The 13,809-nt window shown below is 39.9% G+C and overlaps 1 protein-coding gene across 2 annotated transcripts in view; it reads left to right on the plus strand.

Moving 5' to 3' along the window:
- Positions 1 to 13,809, plus strand: part of LOC134634047 (zinc finger protein 883-like) — an 83,977-nt gene extending 70,168 nt beyond the window's left edge. Inside the window, exons 4-5 of one of the 2 annotated variants that reach the window (XM_063483082.1) lie at positions 11,023 to 11,619; positions 11,764 to 13,809. In XM_063483082.1, the coding sequence (XP_063339152.1) occupies positions 11,023 to 11,619; positions 11,764 to 12,339 (1,173 nt within the window). In that variant the 3' untranslated portion in view covers positions 12,340 to 13,809. Of the gene's footprint in view, positions 1 to 11,022; positions 11,620 to 11,760 lie in introns of both variants that reach the window. The other variant, XM_063483081.1, reaches the window with a different exon arrangement.

A 13,809-nucleotide genomic window follows, 5' to 3' on the forward strand; every position in this document is an offset into this window, starting at 1 on the left:
GCCGGCGGAGCTCACGGGCACGTCACTGCAACCCCCCCTGGCTTCTGCTCCGCGGCTGCTGAGTGATCCCTCATCTGGGACTCTCCTCAGCTCTTTCTGGGACAGTGGCGCGACTGCCCCTCTGTTGGTCTTCCTTGGTCTCTTGTGTTCTGGGGGCCTCTGGATGTCTGGAGTTTTGATCTCCTCCATACCTGCTTCATGCCCTGGAGGATGGGACTGTGGCCCCCCACACCCTCTAGCAGATCATTACATTAAGGAACCTTTTAAATACAAGCGCGCTCATGCTCACAGGTGTACACACAGGTGATCACACACACAAACTACACCCTTTTTGGCTCCTACCTCAAAGCACACTGTGCGCTGTCGATCTTACGTGCTGCACAATAATGTTTAATATTAAGTATGCAGTGTTATATTCCCATATATCATTGTGATGTTGTTTATTCTATTACTCTCGTTTTCTTCTGCTTGTTTTCTTTTTTCTTTCTCAACAGGTGATCCAGGTGATCGATATATGTATTTTTTGTCTGCTTATTTTGTTGGTTTTTGTTTTTTGCCCTTTATCCCCGTCCCTCTTCTCCGCTGTTTTTTTTTTTTGTTTGTTTGTTTTGTTTTTTCCCCCCTCTTTCTTTCTCCCTTTTCTTTTCCCCTGTCCCGTATCTAGCAGTAAAAAAAAATAAAATAAAATAAAATAAACAATAAAAGGTAAATCAAATGGACCATTACGGCAAGGCTGGGATGGTCCATTTGGTAAAGTAAATCCGTTGGGCATCTTTCTTCGCCTTTAGACAATAATTCTGATGGCAAAAGAACCAAACGGGACAGGTTTACAAAAAAAAAAAAAAAAAAAAAAAAAACAGGGACAGGTGAAGTAGCCATGGTGCTAACGAGTCGGCTACGAGCTAAGCTAAGCTAGCGAAACAGTAAAGAGACAGTGAGTGAATACTTTGGCTATAAATTAGGTAGTGAGCACACAGAAAGGGTGATTCAGATGAAGCACGTTAAGATTATACTATGAAAAAGGGATGTATCAAAAGATTTCAATTAAATTGCTAAGCAGAAAAGCTACTCAGAAACACCACTGTGTTTGAGCAGGAACAGGAAGTGATATTCTACCACAAAGCGAGCGAAACACCAAGTGACAGCGCCACCCACAGACCTGTGGGTGGCGCTGTCACTTCAATAATATGGGTAACATCAATAATATCAAAAACTTTCTCCCCTTTAGCATTTAGCATTTTCCCAACAATATAATATAATACCATAATCTAAACCCAGTCAATAAAACAGAATTTTCTTAAAGCAAACATCAGCAACCCAAAATCAGCAGCCGAAAGATTAAGTCTGCAGCTCCACGCTCATGTGAACCTTTCAGTCTCCCCTCTGTTCTCTCTTCTCCTCCTGCCCCTGGCAAAAGCAAAACAAAGCAAAGCATCCACCCTTCTCACCCTTCTCTTCTCTTGAATTGTTTGCCAACATTTACTCGCTCCATTGAAATAAGAAAACAACCCAAACCTAACTGTCAGAATTAGCCCATCACTAAAACAACAACCCCAAAAATCTTACTCACACAAAGGTTTTGCTTACTAATCTAACAATATGTTGTGGGAATTAGAACTTTCCGGGCCATAAAAGTTTTGCCCTACTCCTGCTTAACTAATACTTACATGGTCTGAAATAACTCCCTCTGTTCATTTTCCCCACATCAGGGAGGACACACAGGGAGGAACGCTGGTTTGAGCGTGGAGTCAAGGAGGCCATTTACGTGAAAAGGGAAAGACCATCTCTGAATCGAGGAGGGGGCCTAAGGGTACATCTTTCACCATCTTACAATGCTGTGATTGCAGCCATTCCCCAACTCTCTGTGAATGGGACTCATGGCCATTGATCAGTGGGCTTTGATCAGTGGGTTTTGGTCAGTGGTTGATCAGTGGTCATGAGAATTTGCATAATTTTGATTAAGGAACTGACCTCCCAGCCCATTGTTCCTTCAGTGGTTCTAGTTTCAGTCATTATGCAAATGTACTGTTTATAAGATTGGGGAAACCTGCAGTCAGCTGAGACTGAAGAAGTCACTTGGATGAGTGACGAAACGTTTCTCCCACAAAACGCTACATCCAGATGAAAAGAATCAACTTTTGGAGAAATATTTAAAACATTACTACATGATTAAATTATTTTTATTTTCTTTCTACATCAATCACTTCTTTTGGTCAAACGGCACAAGAGCACTTCCAGTTCACTATTTTAAAACTACTTCAAGCTTTTAATCACTGGTTTATCTTTTTCCTTTTCACAAAAGTCACTCTATTGTCATGCAACTCCCCTGAGTTATTCCTCAACTTCAGGCTTTAAGTGTGTTAAATCTCCACCACTTAGCATTTATGTCATGTATTCGCATTCATCAGTGTAAGCATGTCTTCATTGCATGTATGTATTTGTATTCAGATTAATATTGAGTGTAAGCTGGTCTACATTGCCTCCATGTGTTTTTCTAGTCAGTTTAATTCCTGGTTCTTTGCGCTGAGCTATGGATTCAAACTGTCTCGGCCCTGATTCTCTCCAAAAATTATTTCACATGTGACAATTTGTATATATATGCGTTTTCTATTTTTCTATTCATTTATTTATTATTAGTTTATTTATTTCTTTATCTCTTGGAGTTTTTGGTCTTTTCAAAATGTTCAAATTGGAGTAATCCATAAGGATAAAAATAGGGAATTTTTAGTTAACAATCTCATTATTATAATAAAATATTACATTCATAAATGCCGATATGCTAAATCTCCCCCTTCATGGCTTGTGCTTAAAAACGAACTCTCCCTGCTCCGTAAATCTCTGAAGCTAATAAATAAGCCCCAAGCAATCAAATTCTATAGATTTTTAGAAGAGTTTGATTTTTCTTAGCCCCTTATTTAAGTTATGTGTCTTGTTTATGGAACCTCACTTTTAGAGATTTTATGATCCCCCTTGTCTTCTTTATTTCTGTTCCTTGTTTTTCATTCATTTTTATTTATTTTTTGTTTCATTTTAGGGATCCATCCAATGTGGGTTAGTGTCAGACCAATAGCGGTGGTTTTGTTTGTTAGCTTCACCATTCACATAAAAGTTTGCCTCATCACTGAACAAAATCTTCTGGGTCCTGTTCCAATTTTTGTTTTGCCCATTCTGCTAATTCTGTGCGCCGATCTGGGTCATCCTCGTTGAGATGCTGCAGTAGCTGGAGTTTGTAACGGTGCCATTTGTGAGTAGCTAATATGTTGTTCGACTACTGCCACTCTCCAATGACATGCAGCGAGTGCTACGCTGTGGGCTCTTGCTGAATGAAGCTAGGACAGCCACTGGTGTTTCTTCATTAGTGACAGTTTTCTTGCGTCCACATTTTGGCAAATTCAACACTGAACCAGTTTCACAAAACTTAGCAAGCAGTTTGCTAACTGTAGCATGGCAGATGGGTGGTCTCGTAGGGTGTCTTGCATTGAAATCTGCTGCAATGACCCGGTTACTGCGTTCACCAGATATCAACACAATTTCGATCCGCTCCTCACGTGTTAGCATCTTCGACATGTCAATGGCTGTGAACCAAAGAGAAACTTGTAAATAAGTCATGAAAGAATAAAGTTACGTTGAAACCAAGCACACCATTGTTTTTCTTGTGACATTACCAATAAGTTTGATGTGTCACATGGCCCTCTTCCTATTGAAAAAACAAAAGTTGTATCCAAGATGGCCAACTTCTAAATGGTCACCATGGTCACCACCCATCTCGAGGAGTTTGCCCCCTCACATATACCAATGTGCCTCAAACAGGACTTTAATAAGATTTGTAAGATTTGCGCATGTGTGGTACCGATCGGGTTTCCGGTACCGATCGGGTAGTGATACGAATCACTCACTCACATGAATAAAAAAATAAACACAACAGAAAACCAGAATTTGAAGAATAAAATTAACCCAACGACACAAAACACAGGGACACAGACCCAGGACCGTGACAGAAATGTGTGCCTGTAACACTGAGTCGTGGCTCACTGAGTGTCTGAATGAGTCTCACAGGCCTGAATGTGTGTTTGAAGCCAGTTATAATTCTTAACTTGTTTGATCTGCTGCTCACTGCAAACAAGCACAAGCAGACTTTCAAGTTTTACAGCATTTCCTACGGATAAAAACCATCCTTATGGCCATTCATACTACACAAAGTAATTAATGAAAGAAAAGTTTCTATTTTCCGTTTGTGCAATAAGCTACAAGAACTTTTTCTGTAATTTTGCACATTTCTTTCCACTTTGATGCAGAGTCATGCTGACAGCAGCTTTTTCTTCATCATGTAGAAAAACAGTTAAATATGTAACTTCTTTACGCTGATGGAAATGAGTTTGACACCCCTGCTTCACACTGTTCATAGAGAGCTGCTCTGTGTTTTCACATGTTAGATATACTCATGTACTTCAAGGTTTTCTCTCACTTTTTTGTAACCTGACAAATGTTTTGGAAACCATGAAAAACACAATATTAAGATGGAATAAATACTTTGTGTAAAATGTCTTTTTACCTGATTATTCCACAGCCATCCAGCTACTAATAAGGCTAAAACTACAGTGACTGCAATGATCCCTCCTACAGTTGCTCCAACATAAGATGAATTTCCCTGAAATGAAACAAAAGTCAGATAACTGATTTTTTTCCTTGGAAGTTTTTATAATCTTCCTTATTTGGTTGCTTGATTTTTAGCCCTATTCCAACAAGCCTGTTCAACAAACTCTGTGTTTAAAAATGAACTCAGAGTTTATTAACTCTGAGTTCATTTTGTTCCAGCACAGCTGATCAGAGTTAGTTCACCTGAGGGTGTGTTCACCCCGAGTTAAGCACGTGCATGAGTACCAGTGATGGGAACAATGGCGTTACGAACGGCGTTACTTTTTTCAGTAACGAGTAATCTAACTAATTTCTATTTCTGTCGTTACAACGTTACCGTTACTAACAAGAAAATGCAGCGCCGTCGCGTTACTATTTTTCAACAAACAGCCGGCTGAAACTGTGTTCAGGTTACCGCAGCTTGTATCAGCTGCACAGAAGTAGCTGTAAGTAATCTGGGCGCTACAGCTTTAAGCAGCTGCGCGCTCCCGCGGACAGCATTCACTTTCTTGCAAACGATCACTTTTTGGCACAACACCTGGAGCTAATGGGGCAAAATAATCGCATGACTGCTGCTGTTTGACTGAGGAAGAATAAAGTAGTCGTTGTAAGCCAATCACATAACCACTTTAAGATGACAAAGCAACAAGGTGATATATACCAGTTTTTAAATTGTGTTGATAGGCCACGTAAAACCAGAGTCATGATAAACAATATATGCGGCGTTTTTTCCTCAATAGTTTGGTCACGTTTACTGTCTAAGGACAGCGCAGCAAGCACTCTCTGCTTATGAGCAAACAAAAAACAGCCCGTTCGTGTTGGTGGAAAATGCACCATGTCCACCAATCAAAAATGATATGGCAACGTGACATTTGGTTGTTTAGGAAGAGGGAGAAGTTTTAGGAATGACAGCGAGAGAGAGAGAGAGAGAGAGAGAGAGACAGTTTTGAGATGTGAGAGATTTGTGACGTTTAGCGTGTTTGGAGTGTGTAGTTAATGTGTTGTCTTGTGTAGTTAGTGTGTAGTGTTGTAGATAGTTTTGTGTTGTGTGTCAGAACAATGAGGTGACTGCTGTCTCCAGGTAGAAACAGGAGTGATACACCTGCTGCTGTCAGACCTGCAGGTATCAGGCTGTGATGTTCTCCTTTATAGTGGACAGAAATTATTTTTTTGGAGTGGCACAAATAATTTGTGTGGCATCTTATTGAATGCAGAACAGCTGAATTGTAAATAAATCTGTTCTGTAAATAGTTTGAAGTGGTTATTTTTAAAAAAGGTAAATGGCTGCAAAAACTTTGTTTGAAAAACTTGTGCATAGGATTTTAAAATTGACAATTTAATTGACTTTAAAGTTATGAAAGTTATGAAATATGATTCAATAAACACGTTTGTGGTTGTTACAGTAAATAATATAACTTTTTCTACACGGATTTTATGTTTTCTGTCTGATTTTAGATCTATTGTGTTAATACAGTATGTCAACATGAAAACACAACTGTAAATTCAGGCATGTGAGGTTGTGCTGAGAAGAATGATACCAAACAAGGCAAAGTAAATAGTTTTTAAAGGTGTGATGTAGAGCTCTGGTGTTACAGACAGGTCCCTCTGACCCTCAGCTGAATAGTAAACTAAACTGTAAGTCAAGATGAAGTCATATGATTCGGTAATGATAATGTTAAATAACCACATTATTGTAGTAACAACCAAGCCCATTATAAATATTTAGTTAATAGTAACTTTGAGCACATGCACCAACTGTAACAACATGACTGAGAACGACACTGATTTTTGAGGCATATACAAGTCGGTTCTTGGAAGTTGCCTCCTTGTATAAGTAAAAAAGTGTCACGTGACCAGGTGGTCTGTACTGAACCCAGAACAGAAACCCAGATGGTTCAACAATATTTTATTAGGCTTAAGCTCTGGAAACGTGGCAAGGACAAAAAGCAATAAAACGCAGAGCGTGGAGAGGGAACGGGGCCTGGGATGCAGAGTGGAGCTGGGCAGGATACAGTCACACTGAAGAGAGAGACGGTGGAGTTAGTGAGGTAGTGGAGGTTGCCCTGAAGTGGTAAGTAGTAAGTATAGCAATTCTTACTTGCGATAGGGGAAACAGAGCGTTGAGAGGGGGGTGACAAGAATCCAGGGGAGCTGAATGGCGTTGAAAGGCCGACCTAAGATGCGGAGTCTTCAGAAGGAGTGTGATGGCAGGAGGGCAGGCAGGTGAGGCACAGAGTGATTTTCAGAATGATTGCTTGGTATCCTGAATCTGAAGGTAGAGCATGAGCCAAGGGTTTGAGCCAAGTTGAATCCAGAAATTGCAGCACAAGAAAGTTTCAGTAACAATGTAAATCACAGCGAGAACCTGAAACATGAGGGCATGTTTCCCAACATGGGCGGATGACAAACTGGCGGTGAATGAAGGTCAGCGTTTGGCTTAAATCACTCTGGCTTGATTGCCTGCAATTGGCTCCAGGTGTGCAGGAGCTGGAGGAGGTGGCCCTGCCCAGGTCCACCCACTGTGGACCATGACATAAAGATCATCATCAGTTTATGTGATGGTCTCATTGGTCTTTTCTATCAATTTTGATAAATAAAATAATACAGTAAAATAATATAATAAAATAATACGATAAGCCTTTATTATATCCTTTATATTTTTAAATATAAAGTAAATAAAGGAAATGATAATGAATCAAGCATTTTTGTTCTTTTAGTTCCAAAGTGGGAGTTTTCTCACTGTAAAGACTCGAGTTCAGTGTTGACTGTGTGCTCTGTGTTCTTGAACTCCTGAATGCACTGGGTTGTTCAGTTTTCCAGCAAAACAAAATTTGTGTTCAAGCACTATTTCCTAATTTCCATCGAGCTCCTCCTCACCTGCTGTGCATCTGTGTTCAGCAGCCTTTCCTCTGTGTTTCTCAGGTTTTGTATTTTAAATAGTACTAGTACTGTCAGCCCCTAGAGGCTGAAGACAGTAATGCATATAACATGTTTTAGATTTTTCGCTCCGTTAATGCATAACAGTAAAATGTTTAGGATGTTGTGGGGATAAAAACAAACACTTCAGTCGACCCACACTTGGACCCTGAAATGTGTGAAGATCTAAATATTTATCAAAGTAAGATTTATAATATTTGATGTATAACTGTGTGTTATAGGGAAAAACAAATTCAAGGTTGAGTATAGAGAGAAATAACAGAGTAACAGAGATTAATGAAATATTACACAGACATAAAGAATCCCATTTTTAAAATCAGTCACTCCCGTTAAAAGATATAATTAGAATATTTTTTACAAAAGTCTAAATGACATTTACCTTGCAATAACACACCTTGGAAACTCCCATTGTAAATTAGTGCTATATATAAAAGGAAATACATGCATGCATTAATAAGAAAAAAAAGACTAATTAAAAACTTTTTAATGACATTAATATAACCACTAAGCAAACCTATCTCATCTAATCAAACTCAGCCTGCATAGTAAAATACACTCAAATTGATCAAAAACTGAACTGATAACTTCCTACTTAGAGATTTGTTTCAGTTCAGTGATGGTGGATTATAACCTCCATTCAAATCATTCAAAAAAGAGAAGAAGAAACTATAGAACATGTTATATTACACTGTGAGAAGGTAACTGATCCAAAACCTCAGTAACATAAAAATGAAACTGGATCTTATTGATTTACTGCAAAAGGACTCAAGAAGTGAAAGTTATCAGGCCTTATTCTAGTTTTTAAAAGAGAGAAAATTGTTTGGGAGGATATGAGGGTCGATGTTCCAGTTCACACTCCGCACCAGTTGGTGGCGGTAATTCATCATTTTGTTGTTTGCCAACAATATAAAGAAGAAGAAGCGCGTTCCGGGATGACAGACGGAGCTACTTTTTCACCTATAGCGAGTAAAATAGTGAATTTGGATGATAAAACAAACTAAACCAACGTTTGGATCGATATCTGCATCGATCTGCCCACCCTTGTCTCCTGGATCGTAGCTGAGATCAGCGTGAACCACGTGGGTCTCTGCTCCCTGATCTGTTTCCTGTGTTTGGAAAGAGTTCCAGCTTCATCACGGAGTTTCTCTCGGTTTGTGGGCTCATCTAAAGGTAAGCACCGAGCTAACTTTACTGTGAGTTCAGTTCATGTTGAGTTTAGCTCCTGAATGAGGTCTTCTGCTGCTCTCCTCGGTGTCTGTTCACAGTTTATTGTGAACACGTTGAGAGAAGAGTGAGAGAGTGTTTGGAGAAAAACACCAACTAATCATTAGCTCAGCATGCTGGGAGAAGTTGGAGCAGAAAAGTCTTTTCATTGTCCCTGCAGCTGTTTTTCTGCCTGCACCAAACCTCTACAGCCTCATTTCTATTTGAAGTGATAACAGGAAATGGATGAGAGCGATCTGCTGCAGTATCAGGGTCACAATAAACTTTATTGTCCAGCTGCTGTAGATGAACACATGAGAGGAAGTGAACTCCTACAAAGTCTCATTTTAATGAGTCTGGCTGCTGTAAAGTGATGCACAGGAAGATGTTAACAACTGCCTCCCAGAAAAGGGACGCCCCCTGATCAATCCTAGGCGTGTTTCTCGTGGTTAGTTTACTGCCTTAGCTGCCCAAGTGACGTCAGCCTGCCGTTGCGCCTGACCTTTGATCCCAATCTGTCTGAGCAGTTTTGCTGTTGTACTGGCCAAAAAGCCCCTGCAGTCAGCTGAGACTGAAGAAGTCACTTGGATGAGTGACGAAACGTTTCTCCTACTGCAAAAGCTACGTCCAGATGAACAGAATCAAACTTTAGGGAATGGTGGAGGTGGTGGGACTGGGGGGCTGAAGGTGTGGAAAGTGTGGGGTGGGGGAGTAACAGGTCTGTCCCTGTTTGTGGAAACCACAGGAGGAGCTGTTCAGGCTGTTGGCTGGGTGTGAATTGTTGATGGAGTCTTTAAACTTGTAGTTGCTGTTTTCCAGACTGAAGCAGAGTCGTTAGCTGAAAACTGGTTTTAGAGGTTCATTCAGGACACCTTCTCAGGCTCTTACAGCCTTACCTGTATCATAACAAAGTGTATAAACCCCAATCCACCTTTAACATGGTCCTTCTCCCAAACCCTCAAATATGACTTTCTGGCCCTGTCATAGTAAAGGGCTGCTTAGAATATTAGAGCCAATGTCACAAAGTTCCTCCTGAAGTATAAGTGAGTGAGAGAGTTACCTCACTTTGCAGCACAACATGTCTCACAAGATTTCTACAACCAATCAGAGTGAAATTTGTACTTTGTGTTGTCAGATGAACATATGAGACACTTTGACTCTTCAGTGCAGTGTGGAGCCTAACAAAGATCTGTTTTGTGTCCCAGCTGATCAGCAGGAGGAGAAGAGTCTGACGGAGCAGCAGAGGAACATTTTCAGCCATCTGGACTCAGCTGAGTCACTACAGAGGAAACAATGAGCTCAACACAGAAGGTGAGGAAAATATCACAGTTTCACCAAATAATCAGTCACGTCTAAAACTCTCATACTCCCAACCTGTTATATGACTGTGTTGTATTTTATTATATACTATTTTTAAATTGTGTTTACAAACATTAAGAAGTCAAAAGCAATTATTATTCTTTAATATTATTATTAGTAGTAGTGTTATTAATTCAATTTTCATTCAATTCAGTGTTATTTATACAGCACCAAATCACAACAACAGTCGCCTCAAGGTGCTTTATATTGTAATGTGGATCCTACAATAATACATACAGAGAAAACCCAACAATCAAATGACCTCCTATGAGCAGCACTTTGGTGACAGTGGGAAGGAAAAACTCCCTTTTAACAGGAAGAAACCTCCAGCAGAACCAGGCTCAGGGAGGGGCGGGGCCATCTGCAGAGAGTGGTTGGGATAAAAGACATGCTGTGGAAGTACATTATTATTATTATTATGATTACTATTAATAATATTATTATTGGTGTTATTGATGTTCGAACAGACTTAATATTGTTTCATCACCCCAAAAAATATACGTCCAAAGCACCACAACGGTAGTCCGATATCAGGCAGTAAACACATTAAGTGTGTATATTTTCCCCTTTTTGAGTTTTTTTGCTCATGCAAATTGAAATGTGATTAATATAGATTGAAAATGAATGACATTTAATTGCCATTAATCAAAAATGAATCCAATGTTTTCTACAGTGAAACGTTTGAACAGTCATGAATTATTTTTAACACCAGGTTGGATGTGATGTGTTTCTACTACCAGCAGGTGGGGATAAGAGACCTTTAAGGTGTTTGGTGCCACACTCCACCTTCAGGTTTAAAACTAGTGTTAATGGAGGGAGTTTGAAGGTTCAGTTTGTTCCACGACTGCATTTCACTCACTGCCTCTGTTTGTATCTCTGTCACTGCAGGACCAACATGGAGCGAGAAGTCAGCGCTCTCAGGAGGCCGACAAACCTCACAGAAGAAAGAGAGAGAACAAATACAGCTGTGATGAGTGTGGGAAGGGTTTTACTGAGAAGGCTTCACTAAAACAGCATCAGGTCATCCACACTGGAGAGAGACCGTTCAGCTGTGACTTGTGTGGAAAGACTTTTTCCTGGAAGGATGCTCTAAGAAGACACCAACTCATCCACAGTGGAGTTAAAGCGTACAGCTGTGATCAGTGTGGCAGAGCTTTTACTCACAGTAGCTACTTACAGAAGCATCTAGTTACCCACTCTGGAATTAAGGCATACAGCTGCGACATTTGTGGAAAAACCTTCAGTCAGATAGGGAACCGAAATACACACCTACGCATTCACACTGGACATGATGTGTACTGCTGTGATCAGTGTGGCAGACAGTGTACAACCAACAGGCAGTTACAACGCCACATGTTGACCCACACTGAGGAGAGACCTTATAAATGTGACCTGTGTGAGAAGACTTTTAAATATCCACATCACCTGAGACAACACCAACAGATCCACACCAGAAAGAGACTCTACAAGTGCAGTTACTGTGAGGTATGTATTTATATTGTTATCTGTGTTAACTGAAACAGTAAAATGTAATTGGACGTCTGCAGAGATGCTCTTTATTTCAGGCGACGCTCAGGATAAAAGTGTTGAAGGACTGACTTACACTGTCTTTGTGTCTTTGTTTAGAAGCAGAGCGACACAGATGGATCCAGTTCTCAACCCTGTCATCACTGTGGTGGTGGGAAAGACTTTCGTTGTGACCTCTCTGGAAAAACTTTCAGTTGGCAAGTCTCCCTAAAAAAACATCAACGTAGACACACTGGAGACAAAGTGAAATACTGCAAAGAATGTGGGAGAAGCTTCACCACATCACATAACTTAAAACGACATGAACTGATTCACAGTGGGGTTAAAAAGCACCTCTGTGATCAGTGTGGGTCATCCTTCACCACTGCAAGTAACCTTAAAACACACAAGCGAGTCCACACAGGAGAGAAACCATACAAGTGCAGACACTGTGACAAAAGCTTCTCACAATCAGGTCATCGTAACAACCATGAACGTGCACATGTGGAAGTAAACTACAGCTGTGACCAGTGTGACAAGAGCTTCAGGAATCTCAATTCATACTCCGAACACAAACGATCCCACGTTACTAATAAACTGTATCACTGTTACCAATGTGCCAAAACATTTACTAAATTATCTGCTCTGTGCAAACATCAGTGTGATCACTCAGGACTGAAATCACTCCCATTACAGTGAATCTGAAGAGACAGAAAGATCCTCTGGTTTCAGGGTCAAACTTAAAACCCTTTTCTGAAGGTTGCTCTCCTCCTGTTTCTGTGAGTGCTGACTGCACAGCTGTAATTCAGATCCATGTCACTGTTTGGAAGTATCAGAGAACTGCTGATGCTGTAAAGCTGCTGGTCAGTCTGATGGGCTGTTGTGTTGTTGTTGGTGATGCTGGATGAAGGGCTGGTGGACCAGGTGAGCTCAGGTTGAGGGTAGATCCCCTCTGAGCAACAGGTGATCCTTTGTCCTACTTGTTGGAGATTAACTTTACAGACTGGAGCTGGAAAAAAATATCAAAGAATAAAAAAACCAAAAGAAAAATATATTTCTAAAGAAGTCAGAAAGAGATTTTGTCACAATTTTCCTTTTCTGTTTATTTTATGTTAACATGATTTAATTGAATAAAAATCATGTAAACATGAATCTCAGACCACAGTAAAATATAACATTTGTCTTAGTGTTTTGAGACAGCATTTCTAAATACAGATAATGATTAATGATGTAACATGTCATGTATTCTTTATGTATTTGAAGTGTTATAAAAATGACTCTGGATCAGTCCTGGTGTCACAGACAGGCCTCGGGGCTTCAAACCTCAGAAAGTCCTTTTAGCTCTCAGCTGAATTCCTCTGACACACTTTAACAACTATAAGTCAAAGGTCAGAGGTCATATGATTTGGTAATGACAATGCTGAATAACCACATCACTGATTAGGTATTGTAGTAACAACTCAGACTATTACAATTATTTAGTTAATAATACGGGTTCATGATGTTGTTTCAGGTTGTTTGTGGTTCAATTTCTTGCGTCGGTTGTAAATATGGCAGCTTTAGTCTTTCCTGTCTTTTTAAAAAGAGTTTTGTTACCGTCCACATTCAGGATGATGAACATTTCACTGATGGTGCTGGTGTGGCACTGGTATCTCCCCTCATCCTGAATGTTCACCTCTGTCAGCTGGAGTGAGGCGTTTCCTCTGCAGACCTGATCCTTGGAAAGTGAAGTTTTACTTCTGACTGAATATATGATCGAGCAGTTATATAAACATGAATCTATCCACCGAGCTCCTCCTCGCCTGCTGTGCATCCATGTTCAGCAGCCTTTCATCTGTTTCTCAGGTTTTGTATATTAAATAGTTCCTGCTTCTGGGGTTCGACATGTTTCGGTTGTTTTATTTTATGTATATAATTAAGATGTTGTGAATAAGTATTTCAGTTGTATCCCGTAGTTGTTTGCTTGACATCAAGCTTTATCCAAGGAAAAACAAAAACACTCTGTCTTTCCTCCAAAATAACACTTGGATTACAGTTGGACTGATTTACCAGGTGGTGATACAAAAAATAAAAAGTCTAAGATATTTAAATCTATAGAACATAATCAACAACAGAGACCAGACCTGAAAGTGTGAAACATACTGTATTTGGCAAAAAACAAAAAATATA

The sequence above is a fragment of the Pelmatolapia mariae genome, linkage group LG9 (genome assembly GCF_036321145.2).
Source record: "Pelmatolapia mariae isolate MD_Pm_ZW linkage group LG9, Pm_UMD_F_2, whole genome shotgun sequence".
Lineage (NCBI taxonomy): Eukaryota > Metazoa > Chordata > Actinopteri > Cichliformes > Cichlidae > Pelmatolapia > Pelmatolapia mariae.